This window comes from Coregonus clupeaformis, chromosome 7 (assembly GCF_020615455.1).
Source record: "Coregonus clupeaformis isolate EN_2021a chromosome 7, ASM2061545v1, whole genome shotgun sequence".
Taxonomy (NCBI): Eukaryota; Metazoa; Chordata; class Actinopteri; order Salmoniformes; family Salmonidae; genus Coregonus; species Coregonus clupeaformis.
The window spans coordinates 24,536,811-24,559,116 of NC_059198.1; the positions used below are offsets into that span (position 1 = coordinate 24,536,811).

Consider the following 22,306-nt stretch of genomic DNA (forward strand, 5'->3'; position numbering starts at 1 on the left):
GCATGCTGAATACCGGTCTGAACATTCGTCATGATTACACAGAAAGTGAATCCTTTCTCTCCTCCCTGTTGGCATTCTGTGGCATGTCTGATATTGTCTGGTGGTTGATCACATCAGCATGGCTAGCAGTCTGATTGTTGAAAGTGAAGCTTGCAATGTTTACTATGACACAAGCTAAACTAAATATTACTCCTAGTTTACACATTACTAAGATCACTTCATACCGAATGCCATTTGATAAAATCTCTAAGCATTTTGTATAAGGAAGTGCTAGCCAACAGTGGCATTTTTGCATGGAATAATCCTTTATATATAATCCTAAATAGCATCATCAGGCACTTGACATTTCTGAAGCAGCCAGACCATGATGCCACCACATTCAGTGCATGCCAGACTGTCTCAAGGCCTGTACCTCTACTGATAATGACCCTGTAGCGCTCTAGGTCCACTGGGACAAGAATGAGAGGAATCCATAATACCGTCATTGACTCAGACCTCTGCAGTGCTGACGCACACCGCCACCAGCATCCCGCCGTCATTGTTACCCTGTTTGATTCCAAAAAAGATACACACTTAGTTGTTACTTAAAAGCCACTGTGATACGATCATGTGGTCCAGCCAGCCAATAGAAACTGGACTACTTGATTACGTTTTCAGTAAAGGGGTTGAGAAAAATAATAGTATCATTTATATTACAATGATGGAGTTTTGTCCCTATTAAGCTGAGTTGCCTCTGGGGGAAGCGTCCTCCTCTTACGCACTAAACACCCCATTATTTTGCTGTAAGACTAGCGTGACGTACCAGAGCACCAGAGGGAAGACTCAATGTGGGAATAAAGGGACTGAAAAGGGATGACCTTTCATAGTAGGTTACAAAATATTGTTACACAAAGGCCTTTCATGAAAATACTTCAATAGATGGCACAATAAATGGCCTACCTATTAGATTCAATTTTGCATTATTCAGGCATTTATGAATGCATATTTTAGGCTACACTCTTAGAAGAAAAAGGTGCTATCCAGAACTTAAAAGGTTCTAGGTATAACCATTTTGGGTTCCATGTACAAAAAGGGTTATCCTATGGGGACAGCAGAAGAACCCTTTTGGAACCATTTTTTCTAAGAGTGGATAGGATCAAGTTATTTCCTGAATTGCGTGAGCTGAGAAGGTGTACTGGCTCTGTCATCACCTCACAGAAACGTATTTGAACCAGGATACAGCCACAGTTCTATCATAGAGTCCCATGGAGGAACCACAGACGTCCATAGGTTATGACCTAAATAATCACAAGCCTAAGTGAGGTCACTGAACATATTCCTGAACATATGCCCGAAAGCCTGATCTCGAGTCATCTTTAATATGTTATACAATGACTCAATTGTACTGACTGAAAAATGCTACCAGTATACGTTTTATGTAACGTCCTGTTGGAACAATGCCAAGACAAAGTCAGTCATGCTTGGATTATGACTCTTGGATCATAATGGTTCTTAGCCAGATGAGTAGGTGAATAAGCACCTACTGACACAGAGCCAGCATTGGGACTGAGAGAGGTATGGAGATGCCTTATCACTGTCACCTTCTGCAGAATGAGCTATTCTGAGCTGTTCTTTCAATGACATATAATTGATGATTGTCTGTAGAACAGTTCATTCTGTACATAGATGCTTTACTTGTGTCATTCAGAGAGCCGTGATGGTCCACAGTTGACCATTAAAAAACTGTTTATAACGGACTCTGTAGTTAAATAATCATATCTGCCCTGGCAGGCATAGTCACACATAGGACTCATGTACAAAACACTTTTTATTTAAGTTTCAGAACTCCACAGGCACTTAAAACAGATCCACAAACCATATTCCCCCCGCTTTCAGCTTCACTGTGGCTCACACCATCTTATTTCATACCTTTACCACTCATTCCCTGGCAATTATAACCAAGAGCAAGCTTTGATGTTTACTAGGGCATGATTAACAGCATGTTCAAAAGGGGCTACAAACAGTACTGTATTAATGGCTTTGGTAATGACAAAGCGGAGAAAATATTGCAACAATTAAAATAATTGCATAGGTTACATACAAAAGTGCTGCTTCATCTAAATGTATAAAAATACTTTACTTAATAGATAAGTTCTGTGCTCACCTTCATGTAACACACTCCAAATAATATTCATAACAAAGCATGCTCATAACATATTGGCTTACAGCTGGTCTGATTATAGTAAACGTAGAACTATATTCAATAAAAAACACATTTGGTTGCCGGTTTTCGAAAATTAGGTCATCAAAATATACTTACAAATAAACACTAAAACGATTATTTAGTCCAAACCAAATACCTGAATGAAAATGGAAAAACGTCCTTGTAAGAAGCACTCTGCATGCAGCATTCAAATTCAATTTGGGATTTATACGCCTCACTCGACCACAGAGGACGGCAGCGATTGTTTGGACTTCTGTCACAACAGATTGCCACATAGGTACTGGATGAGTGACAGCATGAGGTCCTTGGACAACCAAGTCTTTAAGGCATACTCCAATACACAATTACACACCAGAGCTTTTGCCCTCATCCACACAATAGGGAGAGCTCTACTCTGCTGGTTCAGGCTTGTTCTTCTTCTTCAGGATTTTGAGGAGGCGGTCAGACATCAGGTAGGGTCTCTCTGAACTGCCATCGTTCCTCTCCAGGTCCTCCACTGAAGAATCAAGGAAAACGTCATGAGAAAGAATTATGAAATGATTTCAAAAGAAGAGAACTTAAACATTGTTACATTTCCAAGCCAGATCAGAACCAACTTGCAATGAATGCATTAGCAAAGCTTCAAAGATAACACCAAGTTAAACAGAAGTGCTTTAAGTCATTTAACATGTAATCCTACAAAAATCTAATTGACCTGCTTTTGACAGAATTGGTAAAGCTTGCCTAGTCAAAAGCGAAAGGAAGTTAGTTACCTTAGCTTGTTTCCCATCAACACCAATACAATGCAGAAAGAGTGAAGGGGAAAGTCAAATAACAGAAAGACTGGTAGCTTTAATCAATAGCAGACATACTACCAACATGCATAATAGCAGACGAAAGGGAGAGAAAAGAGATCCTGCATTCAGTCAATGCTCATAGAGCCTAGGAGTCAGTCTCCAGGACAGTGCATCAAACAGACCTTGCTGACAGGCACACATTTCAAGGCAATGAGGGATCTGATTGCATTGCTTTACAGAACAAATGGAGCCGCTTCCCTCACATGGTGGTAGCATTGCAGAGCACCATCTTTTGACTACATTAACTGTAAACAATGTGATATCTGTAGGAGGTTCAATACATCAGACCAAAACGGATAGTTAGTCAATTAGGCACATTGTTTCCTATGGCCGACAGGATTTCCCTTCTAGCAGGAAATCAACGTCAGAACTGCAACAGGTTCACAAAAACATCAGTGGAATCCCTAGAATAGTTTGTTATGGTTCGGTCTCTTTTTTCCAAGTCAATGAAACAACTATCATTTGCCAACTCCAGCCATTAAGAGCACAATACCACACTATATATAGGGAGAAGCAAAGACACTGGTCAAGCAGTTGACTGTTGTCCAAATTCAGGCTTTGATGTCAATCTACCAATCATGAACAGTAGCATGCCCATTTCTACAAGACAGATCTGCAGGTGGAGTTGAAGATCTCATCCACAGTGTCTTTGCTACGACTACTCCTAAACTTCCTCGTCCTTCTCCTGCATCTGAGGCTGCTATTGTTTCAGCTGGACGTCTTGGTCGTCTGGCTGATGTGGTGAGGACTGGGTTGGCTCCCCTCTCTCTTCCACAGCCTTGTTCTCCAACAGAATGTCATTGAGCGAAGCTGACATGTAATACGGTCTTGCCGGAGAGCCATCATTTCTCTCCAGGTCTTCGCCTGTGTGTGTTAAATGGGGTCAAGGGATTGTTGATTGGAAAACAGGATGAAGGTGAAGGGTGGCATTAGTAAGGGAGATGGAGGAAAACAATATGAATTGAAAAGGGAGAGAAGGAGAGAAAGTCAGTCCAAATTCCCAGCAAAAGCACCCATTTACATTTTAATAGATCGACACCCAACCTTTCCCAATGCCTGCAACAAGCAAGTTAACACTAGTCATAGATAGCTAGGTTAGGATCAATAACGCATTATGAAGAAAACCAGAATATCATCATGCAATTGATAATTAGTGGCAGCCCAACACCATTAGCAGTGAAAGAGTTAATGAAGAAAGGGAGATGAGGGCGTTTCATGACAACATGACCTTTAGACACATTGGGACATCTTGACTTCACACAAAAAAACGTGCCATTTAGTAAAGCTTTGAGATGTAAAAGAGTTGCCAACACGAGGCAGCCATTTCCTGAGTATACTGTGCACACCATAATCTGTACACTCATAACACTTTACCTTCTCACCACTGGTACCTTGTGTTTGTGGGTGAATTACAATGCGTAACGTTACTCACAGAAGCAGAGGAAGAGTGTGTCCACACACATGGCGTACACGCTGAAGAAGCCGTGGGCAATAAGGTAGGAACCAACCACCACCGTCTGAGGAGACAAACACACTCCAACCATTACTATACACAACACGGGTTACACTCAGCTACATTTAGAGGATAGATTAAACTACATGTCTTTGTACATAACCCAGCAGACCCTGAGCATGGCTATGCTACTCACCAGGATGGGGACCCAGTAGTAGTGGAGGTTGGGGGCTGTGTTCTCAAAGGCCTTCACCCTCCCAGAGAAGAAGAAGAAAGCAAAGATTCCTGGGAAACAGGAGGGAAGAGTTGTCTCAGACACACATCCAATAGCACAACTGGTTGTCAACAGTGAGACGTAATCAAACTAAATACAATCACTAGAAGACTGGCCCTACTGAGTGTGTTATTGTTCATCATGTTTCCTGTAGAAACAGACTCACTTACCCACAAGGCCAACGATGAGGAGTTTGCCCAGGAACAACAGGAAGTCTGTCACCTTGTCCAAGACGGCAACCCTGCAAGTTCAAACAGTGATGCGTTGTGATGGATCATAGTCCATTTGTTACATTCATTAAGTCAACACACAAACATTAATAGACGGCACACTCACTCACCTGATCATGTTCCTCATGAGGAGGAAGAAGGCATCTTTGGCAGACGTGCAGAAGTTCTTGCCATATATCGCCACCTATAGGCAGCAGACACTCAAATTCATAATCAAGCACAAACCAAACATTTTCCCACAGTTAAAAAGGTTACAGATGATCCAGGTGACAAAGCTCATCTACAATTAATTATATCCGATATTACATGCATTTAACTGGATGACATTGGGCATAGCAGGTGAACACAAACAGCTGGTACACGCACCATAATGTAGGCGTTTCTGTTGATGAACTTGATGAATTTCTCCAGGCACCAGAAGCAGCACTTGAGACAGCACAGCAGGAACTTAGTGCACTTATTTTGGGTTCCTTTAGGGGAGAATAACACAGTAGGGCAGAACCAATCAGAGCCAACACAAGTACAAAAACAGCATTCATACAACTAGTGTATAGTATGATGAGTGTATACAATGATAGCTGTGTGTTAATATCAACATACTGCTAATACAGTATCTAAAATAAAAAATAAAAATACAGTATCAATGCCTCACCTTGGAGCTTGTGGTCAATGTACTCCAGCAGAACCCTGATGATCTGGACGATGGAGAGGATGAGAGAGCCAAACGCCAGGGAACCTGTGTGATACCTGAGTAGGGAGATGAGGAGATGTCACTAACAAGATATACAACATGTACATATCTGAACACCCAACTTGGTTAGGAACAGGAACGTAAACAGTCACACACACCTGAGTGATCTGCCAAGGGAAGAGAAGACAGGGAAGGCAGGCATGTCGTCAGGCTTGACAAAGGCCCAGTAGTAGGAGGCAAAGGCCCCAGCCAGGGTCATCTGACCCAGAGCCGTCACAAAGTTGGCACACCAGAAGAACAGGAAGACGTTGTAGAACTGCAGGCCGATCAGGTACTTGTGGTAGACCGTCTCTCCACCGTAGAAGGCAAACAGACACTTAGAATCTGGGCATTCAGCCTTCATACTGGAGGTGCTGAAGTTCTGGAGGAGACCGAGGGAGAAGAATCAACAGTTGACATTCTATACATTTTTATCATGGTGATGATCCAATGGTTCAAGGTCTCTTCAATTAAGATCAAATTGTTAGATGGTGACATATTGCATTGGCTAACAGAAAAGCAGGACTCACAGCTGGCTCGCAGATTTTCCTGGAGTGATCGCAGGCCGTCTCATTGAACACCTTATAAATGGGCTGATTGGAGGTGGACAGGAACCTGCCCAGAGACTGTCAAGGACTACAATATGACCCAGAGAACTATAAATCCCAGCAAATACACATCCATCATTCAGAAGAGCATGTTGAGTTATTTAAGCCTATGAGTCATTTCTTCCAAACATGAAGGATACACAGCGGTGACAGCCCAGTAGGCGATGACCATGGACAGAAGGGCAAAGGTGAACAACGGGTAAAACAGGGCTGACATCACATGCCCAATGGCCCTGTAAACCAAACATCACAGTTTAGGACTACAAATGTCTTATCCAACATCTATGAATTACATCCCTTTTGACCACAATGATCTAGCCTTCATTGATCCGTTTCCCATACAATCTCATCAGAAGAGGCTGTAAGTGCAGAGAGCCCCCCCCGTTTCCTGACCTGCTGGCTTCTTTGATGAGAGCGATGGCGATGAGGATTCTATTCCTGAGGAAGATAAGCAGCAAAATGATGATGATCTCCACAATGGCCAGAATAATAACTAAGAGAACAGGAGGGAGAAAAAGCATAAAAACAAATGGAGAATTCAGTCACAGCCATTTAGGGGTCCTTAGTAGCAGTTTATGCTTGCGATAACACTGCAATGCATTATATCTAAGGGTTTAGAAAAGTTACCTGGCTAACATTGATCCTGCTTCGTGATATACAGTATAACTAATGTATTGGTCCAGTTGTATCCCTCCTGAGCCACACTTGCTGTAAGGTTGAGAGGAGGTAAGTGGGGATACTTACTGAAGGCCAGCCATGTCTGTCTGATATGCAGGTACACTGAGAAGTCTGTCTGGAAGCCCAGGTCCTTTAGAGTGACATTAGAGCCTGCCTCTGACTTCAGGCTAACATACTCCATGGAGCAGTGGAAGATGCCTATGGTGCAATACAGAGCATGGCCACAAGAGGGAAGTACAGCATTTAGATAGGGAGGTGGGAAAGGGACACAGGTGATGGCTTTGTTGATTATAGAGACTTTATATAGAGATTTGAACATTAAGAAACAACTCAAAATGACCCTTCTGTTTAACTGGTCTTTACCGTATCCAATGACCAGAATCACCATGACGATCATGACCCACACCATGATCCCTGCCAGGTAGCGCAGGAGGATGATGAAGAGGAGACTGACGAGCATGGCAATCACCAACCCTCTGAACACCGACACAAAGACAGACTTAAGTGGCTACGTTACGGACTCGTCGCTGGATCAAGTGCTTTGGAATTCAGTTGACTGCGTGGTAAATGACCAGTGTGAACGTATTACTGCACAATAGTGTCAAAGGGAAGATGCTGACTTACATTAGGATCCAGTACCAGGACTGGGTGTAATCCTCAAAGATCTTCATGGCCACTTGTCGAGCCTCAATGACCACTGTGGCATTCCTATAGAAGACAATACAGTGACCAACACTGATTGTAGCACTAGCACCCATCAAAGGAAAACATTATGCAAATTAGGTTTATCCGTGGACTCACTTGACCCCCGCCACCAGATCTTTGGCATCTCTAATGTTCCCCTCCCCATCATCAAACTTGGAGTTATTTCCCACAGTGATCTCCCCTCCCTTCTTCTGGCCCAGGGCAGGGAAGCACCTGCGGGTGACTGGAGGAAGGGGAATGGTGGTGAAGGAGAAGACACAGGATAATGAGGGAGAGCAGCTAAAACAATGTCTTTCACTTTTTTAGAATTCCGGAAATGGGGAGGATGGGCTGGTTAGATGGAGGGTTGGGGAGTTCAACTCAGAGGAACAGAGGTCTGGAAGACGGGCAGGTAAACAGGATAGAGCCGTACTTACAGGGTTTACTTGGCATCAGCATGGCAGGACACAGGCCAGAACTCAGGATCTGTGTTACAGTCTAAAACACACATGAACAACCAGCACTTAGTATCTCAACCATTGGTGCAGCAATGTATATTCAAAGTTTTAATTGTTCATACTAAAACTGCCACTGGGCACACAATTATTTTTGTAGAACAAAACACATCATCACATTCTTGACATTTTAGTGACATTGGAAACCAAGGAATCTTGACATTGTCAGCCATGTTGATTTTGGAAAACTACTACACCACCTAGCTCAGTTTCCTCTTCACATGCTACTCACCAGCCCCTCTAGACCCTCCTTGCAGAAGTTCTTATAATACTTAAAGTCTTCTTTATTGGTGTAGGCCTTGAGGAGCGTCATGAACTTATCAGGGCATTTCTCCACACACATCTGATGGCAAAAGAAATGTCACCATGAGACAAGATAATACAAGTGCATACATAAATAACATGGTGTTCAAGAATGTATCAACTGAAAACCAACAGAGGTTCAGGTCACCTGTGTGGTTGGGCACTGGAACTCCAGCAGCACCATGGGACTGGCACACTTCATGATGTTGAAGTAGAACAGCAGGGGCTTCTTCCTACAATACACACACAACCAGTTGTTCAGAGAACACAAGAGCAGTGTTGGGTAAGACAGGTTTAAAGAGAGTGAATGACCAGGGTGGAATGATTGAGACAACCAACACACAACACATGTGAGTGTTAGTGATTATTTTTGTGTTATGTATTCCACTGTATGAATGGTGAGGGCCGAACTTACTCCAGAGGAGTGCCTGCCTGCCCACAGAACTGTCCTCTGCTGTCCGTGGGGTAGATCACCTTCCTGGGGTCTCCCTGGGACCAGGCTAGGGGAGAAGGGAACCATCAACAACAATGATACAGACATCTCTAACACACAGACACTCTCAGACATGCTTTAGGTGACCAGCACTCTGACCAGCACTCAGGGTATACCCAAGTCCTTAATATGGGGTCAGGTTAGCTTGTTTGTGCCTACAGGACACATTCACTTACCAAGAATTCCCACTGCAACATAGCCCAGTATGCAAATAATGAAGAGGATGCAGCATACAATATCAGTGCAGCCCCTAGAGTAAAGAGAGAGGGAGATATGGAAACGTTATGGGACCAGTCGTTTTTAGATGCGAATTATGTGCCATCCTGACTACATGCTGTGGATGAACTGGCAATCCTCTCTCACCTGTTATAGATGGGGCCTTTGAAGGTGGGGTCATGCTTTCTTGGTTCACCTAGATGGAAAGAACACACAGTAGGAATACCATTTCAGATGGTAAATGGATTGCAGCGTAGAAGTTGAATGAAAGTGTACACACTGGTATCATTGCAGGGCTGTCAGAAGAAATGTAATATCCAAGATGCACTTTGCACCTAGACACTGTTCCATGTGGGGGAGTCTGGCTCCTAGTTATATACTTCATGGGGTAAACAGAGTGGATTGCCCACGCATCGACATTCTGCTCCATTTACTGTTTGTCAGATTACTTTTCCCTCAGGGTAGACACGCCTGGCAACCCAACTAATTCCTTTGTAGTGAATAGGCAGCCCTTCTAAAACATGAGAACCTGCAGTAACACAGCCACCAGAGGTCAGTGACTCTACTGTGTGGGCACAACCTATTAAATCAAATCACATTTTATTTGTCACATGCTTCATAAACAACAGGTGTAGACTAACAGTGAAATGCTTACTTGGGGGTCCTTTTCCAACAATGAAGAGTTAAGATAAAACATTTAAAAAATAACACATAGAAATGGTGAAACGAGGAATACATACACAGTGAATACCCAATAACAATAACGAGTAAAAGATAACATTGTTATATACAGGATGTACCACTACCGAGTTGATGTGCAGGGGTACCAGGTAATGGAGGTAGCCATCTACATCACAGGTGGTTGGTGGCACCTTAATTGGGGAGGACGGGCTGGAATGGAATACGTGGAATGGTATCAAATACATCAAACATGCTTTCGATGTGTTTGATGCCATTCCATTTGCTCCATTACGGACATTATTATGAGCCGTCCTCCCCTCAGCAGCCTCCTGTGATCTACATATAGGTAGGAGTAAAGTGACTAGGCAATAGGATAGATAATAGACAGTAGCAGCAGCATGTGTGGTGAGTGTGAATGTGTGTATGTCTCCTTCAGCCAATGCTACATTTGATTTCCAAGGATATAAGATACACAAATGACAGATTACCCTTTTCATCAGTATTGATTACTTCTTAAAAGGTAAATGTTGATTAATGACATGAAAAGTATGGTAAAAAAAGTTTGTTCTTGTTAATGTTTCATGATTTTCTTAACTTGATAACATCCCCCAAATTAAACTAGGCTATAAACCAGTGAACAATATACCCCTTTCATACAGGCACACCCAATATAATGTGTAACCTGGATCTGAACCCTGGGGATCCAAAGGGGGTAAGGAGGAGCTGACTGGGTGGAGCAGAGACAGTACACTCTCTACATCTGCTATCAGCCCACATAGATCAAGGTTAACTACGGTTACTGTACAAGGAGAGAGTGGATATTTCATGATCAAACATCATGCACTCATTGCCAGTTCTAAATCCTCAGACGACCAAAAGGAGACATTGTCAACTACATTTAGGCCTAGATGAGAAAGAAAAGGATACGGTTATCATAATCAGTCAGAAGTGCTCAAGTTGAGCCATAGTGAATCTCAACCTCACATAACATCAATAATCACAGTCTTAAGAAGAAGGCTGAACCACTGGGTCTAGGCTAGAGACTATAGAGTATGACGTTCAGCATGGCGGCCATTAATAATGCAGAGCAGTGGTCAGGGTGCTATTGCAGCATGCATTATAGTGGACCTGCCCCCAGAGAACATAAATCCACTGGACACAGCAGGTCTTAGGTACAGAGATACAGAGTCTGGATGTTAGTGTTAAATGGGCATAATCAGCCTGAGGTGCCCTTGAAAGACATGGTGGAGACAGCTTGCAGAGGGAGGTAGACTGGAGCAAAGTGTGGAAACATTTGCCCAAAACAACAATGGCTGACATATTAATTTATATTTTATCAGGGCTGAAAACAAATAATGTTTCCTGCCAATTTTTCCAGTCCAGTCTTTATATATACACAGTGCAGCAGCATGTGATAAATGAGAGAAAACATTCTGATACAATGTTTGCTTGCATTTCTCTACACACCTGTATAAATCAGCAGGTTTAACCCACACCCATTCTCAGCCATGTTGTCATAATGCCGATACCAGAGCTCTAGTTTCACCTAGTGCCGCTCTTCTCCAGAGACAAATTACACCACCTTTTAACAAGCTCCAACTGACAGATTCGTTAGAAAATTCCAGCAGTGACAAAAGTTCTATCCCACTTCAAGAACAAACTTAAGCTACAACCAAACCAGCCATCATAAAAGACACAAACAGGTTTTCATATGGTTGAAAAAGGTAAACCACAAACTCTAGTGAAACTAAAACCAAGGTTGAGGAATTAGAAGTTACCATGCTTTCCATAATAGGGTTGCTCCTCAGGCATCTTTAAATTCCTTTCTGGTAGTCAACTTATAAATTAGCGGAAAACTCGCCCTCTTCTTCTTCAGCCCTTTTTTACTTCACTTCCTTTTCCTGCCAACTGGTGTGTTTAAAATGTGTGTGTGAGAAAGACAGGTATTGTGGGGAGAAACTTGTCCGACCTGTCTGCAACAGCTCTGAGCACACCCCTGTTCCTCAGAGTCCACCCACTGTTTCCCACCCCCCAACAGCTGCCTAGCTCAGATCTCTGGTCCACCTGTTCATTTCTCTCTTTCTCTTCCCCTTTCCCTCCACACAGACCTCTTTTTGTCTGTCTCTCTCACTCTCTGCCTTTGTTCCTGGCTTTCTCTACCTCTTTCACACTCTCTCCCCAGAGTTTGGTCAGGTAGCTCACCTACAGGGAAGGGTGAAGCACAACTGAGGCAAAATGGGTGGAAACAATTCCTTGTTTTTCACTACACTGACTCTCCCCTCCCCCCTCTGTGAAAGAGCTGCTGGATATCTTTGCGGATCCCAAGCAAACAACACAGGAGTGATCAAAAGCATGTGTTTGGGAGAAAAACAAAAAAGCTGTTTGCTAGCCTTGCTTGCTTCCAATTGTGTGCCCTGGAGGCTGATGAGACTCAGGTGTGCTGGTTATAATACTGGATAGATGAGCGCATTAATCAAGATCTCCACCCCTGAAGCTATTTTGACTGTCAAATGAACACAAAGCTATATTTTGATACCTTATTTAACTTCTAGAGCTATCTTAAGCTGCATTTACACAGCCAGCCCAATTCTGATATTTTTTCCACTAATTGGCCTTTTGACAAATGTGTAAATGCAGCCTTATTTACTTATTTCTAACCTTCACTTCTTCTATGTTTGAAAAATTATTGTCACACCAGGGCTGCGTTCAGTATGTTTTTATGTCCTGGAATATTCAATTGAACAGAAACGGTGATGTACTGAACGACCAGGTGAAAAGGGGGGTTGGATTGTCGGTTGGGGAACGCTATATCATGGCCTCTGCCCTTTAAATATGTCACTCATTGCGTCAAGGCACGACTCGCCACACCCACCAAACGGGAGCAAATGTACCTCAAAGTCTGTTCAAGAACGTTTTGGGGAAATGTGTAATTCAGTACAAACCATTCTGCAGCTTAGCAAACGTTCAAGCAAACTGAACGCACCTCTGCCCAATGGATTATACACAAGGTGCATTTAATTCAAAGCTGCTCGTTAGGCGGTTCATTATAGCCAAAAATTGTCTATTATATTGACAAGATAGACATGTAACCGCTCTAACAATGGAAATACATGTCCTCAAAGATGGAAGGCAGGCAGGAAGAGGGATCATTCTAGCCAATGAGAGGGCAGATAAGCGTGTGAACAACAAGCCATAGAGATAGATAGAGGACTCATCTTTGTATCTGTGCCATTATAGTGTCTCTGACAGCATGGCATCTACATTTTAAAGTAGTACATTTTCTTCTTCTTCATTGGCTGATTGCTTCCAACTCATAGGAATCCCCACCCAGTTGACTACTTAAAAATGGTGGAAGCCCTCAATGGCTAAATCCATCAGGGCTTGACATAGCTTTTAGCCAAGTAGGACAGATATTTTACTTGTCCGAAAGCTGCAGGCTTTTGATCTAACCCTTCTCAAACACACCAGTTAGCTTATCAAGGTCCTGTTGAGCAGCTGAATTTTTACAATGTGGTGTGTTCGAGCAGGGCTGGAGCAAAAGCCTGCACACCCAGTAGCTCTCCTGTAATCTCCTGGAGGATGGATGGGCCCCCTGCAACATTACAATTACAACCAAATACTTTTTATGTCTTTATAAAATAATTCCCTCATTCAATGAACCAGGGATCAAATGGCTAAGGTGGATGAGGTAGCTAACTAAGATGATTATCTATTTATAAGGTTAAAATATTCCATGTTCAGGGGAGAACTTGACAGCATAGGAGTTACTTGTCAATTAGGATATTGTAGGAATATTTTTGTAACTTTGTCAGAATTACATGGGCAGTATTGAAAAGAGGAGAATCCTAGCCAATTTTGAGCGCTTGAGAGACGGTTTTACAACCAGAGTATGCAGCATTGGTTTCATCAACTGTGCACCAGTATCAATTGCGTGTCGGCCATTTGCGATTATACATGAGTGCCGGTGGAAAGTTATTTTAGGACATCGGACATGACAATTACATTAATACATGCTAATAGCTAAATAGTTAATGATTGATATGATTTATTTAAGTGTCACACACCTACCGGTGCCCACCCCAACTAGCGAGTTAACCAACCAAACTACACAATATGTTTTTAATTGGCTATCTAGTTAGTCTGTTGTGTATCATTATTTTACCTGCTGCGCAAATGTCTCTCTCTCTCTCTTCTGGCAACAGCCCACTGGCACGCAGGTGATGCACACACCATTACTTTTACAGGATTTTCATTGCTGACCAAAAATTAGCTATAACTGGGCAAATAACTCACTAACTAGCAATGAATATCAACAAATGTGCACACATGGCTTGGCTCGCTTTGATCTCAAAAACGCATCTGGCGACTGCAAGATGTAAAGGCCTGTCAATGCAGGCCTACAATATTATACTCGGTGTGCAACACATTGCATCCGGAGGACACTGATCAAATTCTGATCGGAGTAACCTAATGTTAGATATTGTGATTTTTGCGTGATTGTTTTTTACTTGTCCATTCGGAGAACTTAATCTATATTCTTCTTGTCCGACAATTGTTTTTCCTAGATTCCTAACGATCCAACCATTATGAAACTTCTATTTGATCAAATAAGCCTCACGTAGCAAATTTGTAATTACATTTGGTCACACTTTATTTGGATAGAGCATCTACAGATGGACTATCAAAATAAAGTGTAACCTTACATTTTTTGTTGACCAAATTCAACACTCATTGACCTCCATAAGAAAATACCTCACTTCGTGGGCTTATTTTCATGGACATATTTTGGGCTGAGTAAAACCTCTCACTTCGCCTATTCCTCTCTGTTATATCCAGGTGTGTCCTCTCAGAGCTATTGCATGTCATATTCATAGGTCTTTTCTCCCCTCTTGTGGGAACATGACTGTATTACATTGGGTGGTTTCACCTAGCCTGGCTGGACATCCACATATCCATAACCACATCCTGTTGTGCCATTTCCTCTGCTTAAACTAGGTTTGCACGCTAGGGGGATATTAGACTATTTTTATTTTAAAACTTTTAGCAGTGAGCAATGAAAAGCAATCTCTATAACAATTCAAATTAGTTTGCCTTTGTCTGAACCCAACGGGATGCTGTGTATGCTGATGATACAGACAGATTATGGGGAAATTGAGTATGTTTCATGATGAGCTGGAAAATGGCTATTGATGAGAAGCTTCTGTTGGAATCCCCCCGTACTCTTTCCAGGCAGTGTTGTCACTTGTTTTGGCCAATGGGATAGCCTATGTCATTCTGGTAAGGGCCAATTTTCCATTCATTACAAGTTAGTGAGAGAAAGAAAAGGCTCCCTCTGTCTTCATTTTCTGTAAAACCCTACTGGCCCCATTATTACAAGCACAGTAGCAGACTGTTTACAAGCTACCAGCACAAAATAGCAAATCAGCAACAGTCTCAACATCTCGATGGGTTATGCACAGGGAGGATATTTCACCCTGCAAGAGTTGGATCTCCACTGAATACAAATAGGAGTATGACATACATTCCCACATTTCAGTGTCACATTTTCTCTACAACAACTTTAAAGCTTGAGAAAATATATACAAAAAACAACAGTACATTAGGAACAAGAGCACAACGTGGTATGCTGTTGGGGAAGCAAGGTGAGTGGGAGTGTGCTGTCATAGGCCCAGTCAGCTTTAATCCATTAATGCATCTTTTCTTAAAGGGGTGCCTATGGCCTCAGCTTCAGGACAAATGTTATTTGCTACATCAGTTGTTGTAATAACTTTATTAGGGTACGCTACTGTAGCTAGATGTTTCCCAAGAATCTGCACAAAGAAATTGATGTATCACTGTTTCTCTTGTGGAAAGAAAGCTCATTGTATAGTGTACTACACAAGGTCCAAGGCAGTTTTGCTTCTGGTTTTCCTGACCTTCAGGTATTTGCTTTGGAACTTTTCTAGTGTTTCCTGAGTCGAGTTTCCCCTCATTAGTATCCGTCTTCCCTAGCCTCTCCTCCTCTCATAGTGAAAACGTCCATAAATAAAGTCAACCTTCCATGACATTCTTTATCTGTCCACCATGCCTGTATTACAGAATATAAAGTACTCTTGCTCATTTATGCAATAGATTATGACTATCATGCTGAATGTGTGTATGCACATATCCGGAGAGAACAGAAATAATGTATTTTGTTTGGGACTGGTGAACAGCACTGCACTTAAACAGTATGCACTTATCCAATGTGCACTTCTCCTGAGTCGACTACCATATACCCCTGAGAAAAGAGAAGCATGATGTCCTATCAACACAGTAGGCTATAGTAGCAGCTTCCCCTCCTCAGTCTGTCTCTCATTACAGTAAGTGCAGTAGTAGAGTGTTGATGGGTGCAGTATTTGTGACCGTTTCCCTCATAGTGAGTTTTCAACACTCTTTGTTGTTCTCTCCATTGTGCTCATAGCAGAGATAGATGCCAGAGCCTCAGCACCAACCCATTAGACAACGTCAATTAGATTACTTGGCTACGTTTTGATAACATTGACAAAGGAATCACGATTACATTCTCAAAAAGTCTGCTAAATGAATCTCATTTTCCAAAATAGTGCTCTATTTTTGTAACCCTTACTCATTGCTCTGGCTCAGCTACGGAAATCTACAAAACAATGCAGAATTCCAAAGAGTATAGGTTTTTTTCACCTTCCAAACATCCAGAAGTGACAGACCAGACAGGCTGTGGGAGGGCAGCCAAGTCCAACAGCCATGACTAGCAGTCTGAAAGAGGAAGGCCATGGCACACAAATAGATGGGGGTTCCTGATGGTCCCAGCAAGGGTAGTCCTATAACTTCTCTTCTCCTCAGGCCCCATGACCCTAATAACTTACCCTAATAACTTACTCTAACACTCAGGCTGTCTGCTGTCTGACTGGAACAAAAACGTAACTGCTGCTGGGTTAATAAGTCACATGAGTCTGTTTGGACCAGACTGTGATCAAGCAGATTAAACAATAATGGGGTCTAGCAGGGGAAACATTTCTCCTTCCCTAGGGGCATGCCACTAGGCACGGACGTCAATTCAACGTCTATTCCATGTTGATTCAACATAATTTCATTTAAATGACATGGAAACAACGTTGATTCAACCAGTGTGTGCCCAGTGGGATGCCTGTTCATTCAATACAGTTGTTGAGTAAAGTGACAATGTGGGAAGTGGTAACACGATGACAGCTGTTGTAATAGAAAACAGCTGGACTGGGCCTCAAATTTAAATGTTCATGAATAGCACAAAACTACATTATTGCTACACTCTTAGAAAAAAAAGGTGCCATCTAGAACCTAAAATGGTTATTCAGCTGTCCCCATACAAGAACCCTTTGAAGAACCCTTTTTGGTCCAAGGTAGAACCCTTTTGAGTTCCATGTAGAACCCTTTACACAGAGGGTTCTACATGGAACCCAAAATAATTCTACCTGGAATTAAAAAGGGTTCTACCTGGAACCAGAAAGGGTTATCCTATGGGGACAGCCAAAGAACCCTTTCGGAAACCCTTTTTTCTAAGAGTGTAGCTAGACCTTGCCAGAGCTTGAAATAAAGATCAGAGAGACTCTGGATCAAGTTTCAAACCACTCTCCTAAATATGTCTTATAATTACACATAATCTAAGACTGCACAGGGCTGTAGGATGTCTCTGATCCTGTCAGTGTCCCTGTTATTGAGGTTTCCTGATATACGTTGGCCTGAAATTACTCCATTATGTAAATTGGGCATGGCTTTGTTAGATCGCAGCCTAAATCCCACTGTGTATTTCTGAGGCAGTCCTATTGTACCATGAAAACCTCAATTAGAACCGTATGAATGCATCTACAACATTCGCACATGGGAGAGTCAGGGTCAAAGGAATGTTGAGCAATGCTGGAGGAGATATTGAAAACAATTTCTTCATAAACACAAAAACGATACAATCTAAAACCAAGTGAGGGCTGTTCCTTTCTGCACTGTGGTAGCCTGTGTCAAACTCCCCATAGTTATGTTTTTTGTCCTTCGCCTTCTTATGTGAAACCCTGACAGATTTCCATGAAATGCAGAAAGACTTCATTCGACTGCAAAACACACGCACAAGGAGCTTACAATGAAGAAGAAAAATGAAGGGCCTCTATAAGTCCTCTGTCTACCAATCATCACCCTCTTTATAACCACACAAACACATCATTCCTGATTATCACTAAATATGTTTCCTACTGCTCAGATTCCAATACATCTGCACCTCCATCATTGTTTTCATTTAAGAGTACTACACTGAATTTGACAGTCATTTGGGAGAGTCATTTGAGTCACAATATAGTGCTAGAAGTCATTAACCCTACAGCTTTTCACAGAATGTCTTCAACTGTATTTCCTGCCAAGTCACCGCTTACTATTCCCACAATGCAGTTTGTTGCTCAACTGTCTTTTCACCCCATCAAAATCTTGCTCTGGTGTTGACCTGACTGCTTGTTTGTATGAGGGTTATAACACATTCCTAAATCCTGTATAGAGGGAAGAGGCAAACAGTGCTGTATACAAAATAGTAGCCTATACTGAAGGTTGTAAAATGAGTATGCATTGTGCCAGGAAGAGTGGAAAAAGTCTCAGATAATGAAAGAGAGGGTTTTAAATAATAAATGAGTCATCATAAGACAGGCAGAGGGAGGAAAAGGCTGTGTGTGGAAGAAATAAGAAAAACAGCTTTCATATAGCTGGAGAGGGGAGACAGCTAACAAGTCAACCATCAAACTCGCCTTATTCCTCCTCCATGTTTTTCACAGGGCCCTGCAAACCCCACATAAAACCAAAACACAAACAGTGAAAACAAGAAAATCTGTCTGTGTTTCTACATCTTGTGGACAGAGTTGACCCTGAAAACAATATTTTAGCTTACAACAAAGGGTTCCAGATGTTGGTGATGCTGCAGGGAAGTCTCAATTTGGAGTGAATCTCATCATTTCTTTCTTCTACTGGTTTTCACCATGCTATGCTGTACTAGAATTTCAATGCTATAACTGCAGGTGGCAGTAGCATACCCTGCCATATGACTGGGTGTGCCACTACTAACACATTTTGGAGGTATATATTTTAAGTCCAAATTACAACTATGGAGTCAGACTCTATCATTTTGACAGAGGTTGGCCTACTCCAGCAGATTCTTGCTCTTTTTAGGCAGCATAAATTAAAGTATTATGAGAACATATCTTCAATGAAAACCCTTTCCTTTACATGAACAACAATTGTTTGGATCCATTAACCTACCAACACCTTTATATTGCAGGGAATAGCAGGTTTTTGTTGACAATAGCTGAAACAATACACACAGTATCTTCTCTAAATTCAGATTCAGACCTACCATGAGGCATTTATTTATTAACTAATCTATATTTGGATGGTGGTCATATTTCTGTCACAAAGCTGGTAAGTCATTCTCTAGAGAGCCATACCAGGCTGAGGAATGTAGCATCTGGACATGCAAAGGCTGAGTAGGGACACTAATATTTTCAGTTAATCAGTAGTAAGCATGTAGTTTGCTATTAGGGTTAAACTGTAAAGTCTAAATCTGAGAATTGAAAGAAACTTAAAATCCCACCGTCTATTTGAGAATCATATTGTATGATAATTTGAGATAGGCTACAGTATTTGCATTTGCATACAAGTGTGCATTTATTGTATGGAATGTTGTAGGCCCTTATACCACTAATTTCTCAGCAGTCTCATTGTTTGGCACAGGGATGAGACCTGGGCGTGGGAGTGTGCGAGAGGCAACAACAACATAGGCTAATCGAATGCAATCTGTAGGCTAGCCCAAAACAGAAGCATATACCAACAGTCCCGATTATGCATGGGAATGATGGCTCAAATTGTGAGAGTCAATTTCCATTCGTCTATTCTCTGAAAGGGAGACAGGCAAAAAGTTGATTGAGTTAGGCTACTTCAATGGGGTAAATGAAATATGCAGTAGCCAAATGCTGAGTTAAATTGTTACGTGCATCCAGCACACACCAATAAAATGTTGCACTCCACGATCCAGTCCTCTTGATATATGAAATCGAAACTATATGGGGCTGGTCGGCTTGCTATCCCAGGACAGTGAAAGCGCTGTTAAAGAGATATGGTAACCTATATAAACTAAACAAGCTAACAACTTACCATACTTCGGTTTCTCACCCTCCAGTTCCATCATGAATTAGTGAGTCCACTTGTAAACTAAAATTGTAAGACTACATATATCATAATTTCCAGTCCAAATGGATAGCCTACCGATAAGGTTACTGCGCTGAAGTCCACTCCAACTCTGAACCAAACTCATAACATTTAGCGAGACGTTCCTTGGTTTAAAAAGTTGACCAACGAATGCCAACAAACTTTGAATGACGGGCAAATAGACGAATCACTGGACGTGGGTGGGAGCACGATGACACACTGCAATTATAACGGTAAATCAACGTGACCATATCACATACAGTATAGCCTATGTATTTATTTTCATATGCAGATCACAGGGACATGTTTTATACAGTATGATACAGTGTGTCAAGAAGAGAAGCTGCAAGATTTCCTAAAATATTAAATACCAGTCAGGACTGGAGTAGAAAAGCCGCTGTGAAAAGGGACTAGGAGTACGATACAGGTTAAGCCTACTTGCTCAGTAATTTGTTTTCTAATTTATCTGATTAATTGACCTACACAAAAAAAGTTGTAAGAACTGTGTTGGACGTGCAGTCAAGCTAAAATATTATTTTCAAAAGAAAGAAGAAAGCTGGGATTGGTGCCTATCTATCCAACTGGTAAAAAATTGAAGTGTGGAAAATGCATGGGGCCACAGGTCCATATGCAGTGGTGTAAAGTACATAAGTAAAAATACTTTAAAGTACTACTTAAGTAGTATCTTTACTTTACTTTACTATTGATAGATTAATTATTAATGACTAATTATTACACCCTGAAACTGTGTATAATGTGTTAGAAATGTGTGAGTGTAGGACCAGTAAAGGCTATGGCATTGAGCCACTATTTAGCAATGTGAGTAAGAGTTAGGCCAGACAACAAAGACAACTGAGAAACTAAGATAAAGAGGCCTCCCAATTTAGGGAGGGGAGAAACTGTTATGAAAACATGGTGCAGAATATTGTGAGAACGGCAATAACTGAGTAAAGCAGGGAGTAGGATATGTGTGTGTGTGTGTGTATGTATGTGTGTATGCATGTGTGTATATGTGTGTGTGTGTGTGTGAACTGAAGGTCAGTAGAGCAGTTTTAGAGTGGAAAACTACAGCCCACCTACAGAGGGGAGGGATTTATTTTTGTATGACGTATGAGTATAAAAGATGGACTCTGAAATTGTGATGGCAGAATTCTCAATAAATAAATATCTCTGACTATGCAGACCGGGACTCTGTCCGTTACTTAAATCCCAAAAGACTTACAACCTTTTGGGAGACGCACAGAGAAACTGAAATAGTTTGTTAAATAATTCACATAACAGCTTGGTCCTTCTGAGCCGGACTCCAATACCCTGTTTCTGTCATTCCAGGTAACTCTGAAAACCGTCGACGGGCGAATGATACATTCGGAAATAGAAAGTCCTGCACTTTGACATTAAGGGTTAAAACAGGCCAGAGGACACCTGATTAATGACAGAGACGGTGACGGAATCCAAACCTACATTGAATCTCGGCTGCAAGGATAAGGTCAGTAGTCTTTATCCATTACTTGGTGAAATTGATTTGAGAACTTGCTAAAATATTGAAAAGTAGCAAATTGATCAATGCGTAGCCATTTTAAGTGAAATGTAGGGGACTGTCAGGAATTATCAAGATTACATTGTGAGGATAGACTCCTCCGTAGAGTAGGAGATAATTCTGGGGGACTAGTCAACCTGTTGGTGGGTCCGTAATGATTCACGGTAATAGGCCATTACCAAAAGAAACTACCCGGTGTTGGAACTATTAAAAGTACACCTATGGGATGGAACCTGTAAGAGATGATTGAACAGTCAACAAATAATCCGAGTTAAACAAATACAAAAAGTACACCAGAAGGAATTAAAATAGCATGTGTGAGAAATAGAATATTAGTAAAGTCAAAAGTCACAAACAATTGTCAGTTCTGGAGCCTTATAAACTCCAGGTTACCGATATAACACCAATAATCATGTATGGTTGTATACGTGTGAGACCTAATGTTTGCTCAAAAGTCACATCCTATGAATAATTCCAGGTGGTTGTATAGAGGAGGGAGAACCCATTCCTGTTGTATGAGACTGTCAGGAATTATCAAGATTACATTGTGGGGATAAAATCCTCCGTAAAGTATGAGATAACTCTGGGGGACTAGTCAAGATTACATATACAGGAAGGGGTGATTCAAGGTGTTGTTGTGTGAAGCTATTTTGAAT

At 41.7% G+C, this 22,306-nt stretch overlaps 1 protein-coding gene across 4 annotated transcripts; it reads right to left on the reverse strand.

The window, feature by feature from the left end:
* Positions 1 to 1,789: 1,789 nt before the first annotated feature.
* Positions 1,790 to 20,223, reverse strand: LOC121569427 (choline transporter-like protein 2). Of its 4 annotated transcripts, none has more exons than XM_041880375.2 (22): positions 20,060 to 20,223; positions 9,371 to 9,419; positions 9,184 to 9,257; positions 8,930 to 9,014; positions 8,663 to 8,747; positions 8,444 to 8,554; positions 8,134 to 8,194; positions 7,814 to 7,940; positions 7,637 to 7,720; positions 7,376 to 7,488; positions 7,079 to 7,210; positions 6,728 to 6,827; positions 6,475 to 6,567; positions 6,257 to 6,341; positions 5,846 to 6,108; positions 5,649 to 5,743; positions 5,363 to 5,466; positions 5,107 to 5,180; positions 4,937 to 5,007; positions 4,689 to 4,777; positions 4,472 to 4,556; positions 1,790 to 2,699 (listed from the first exon to the last, which is right to left on the reverse strand). In XM_041880375.2, the coding sequence occupies exons 1-22, from the start codon at positions 20,091 to 20,093 to the stop codon at positions 2,593 to 2,595; spliced, it is 2,121 nt and encodes a 706-aa protein (XP_041736309.1). In that variant the 5' UTR covers positions 20,094 to 20,223; the 3' UTR covers positions 1,790 to 2,592. The 4 variants fall into 4 exon arrangements, with proteins under 4 accessions (XP_041736309.1, XP_041736310.1, XP_041736308.1 ...); XM_041880376.2 differs by lacking the exon at positions 20,060 to 20,223 and adding an exon at positions 11,683 to 12,097; XM_041880374.2 differs by lacking the exon at positions 1,790 to 2,699 and adding an exon at positions 3,015 to 3,903.
* Between the last annotated feature and the right edge of the window lie 2,083 nt (positions 20,224 to 22,306).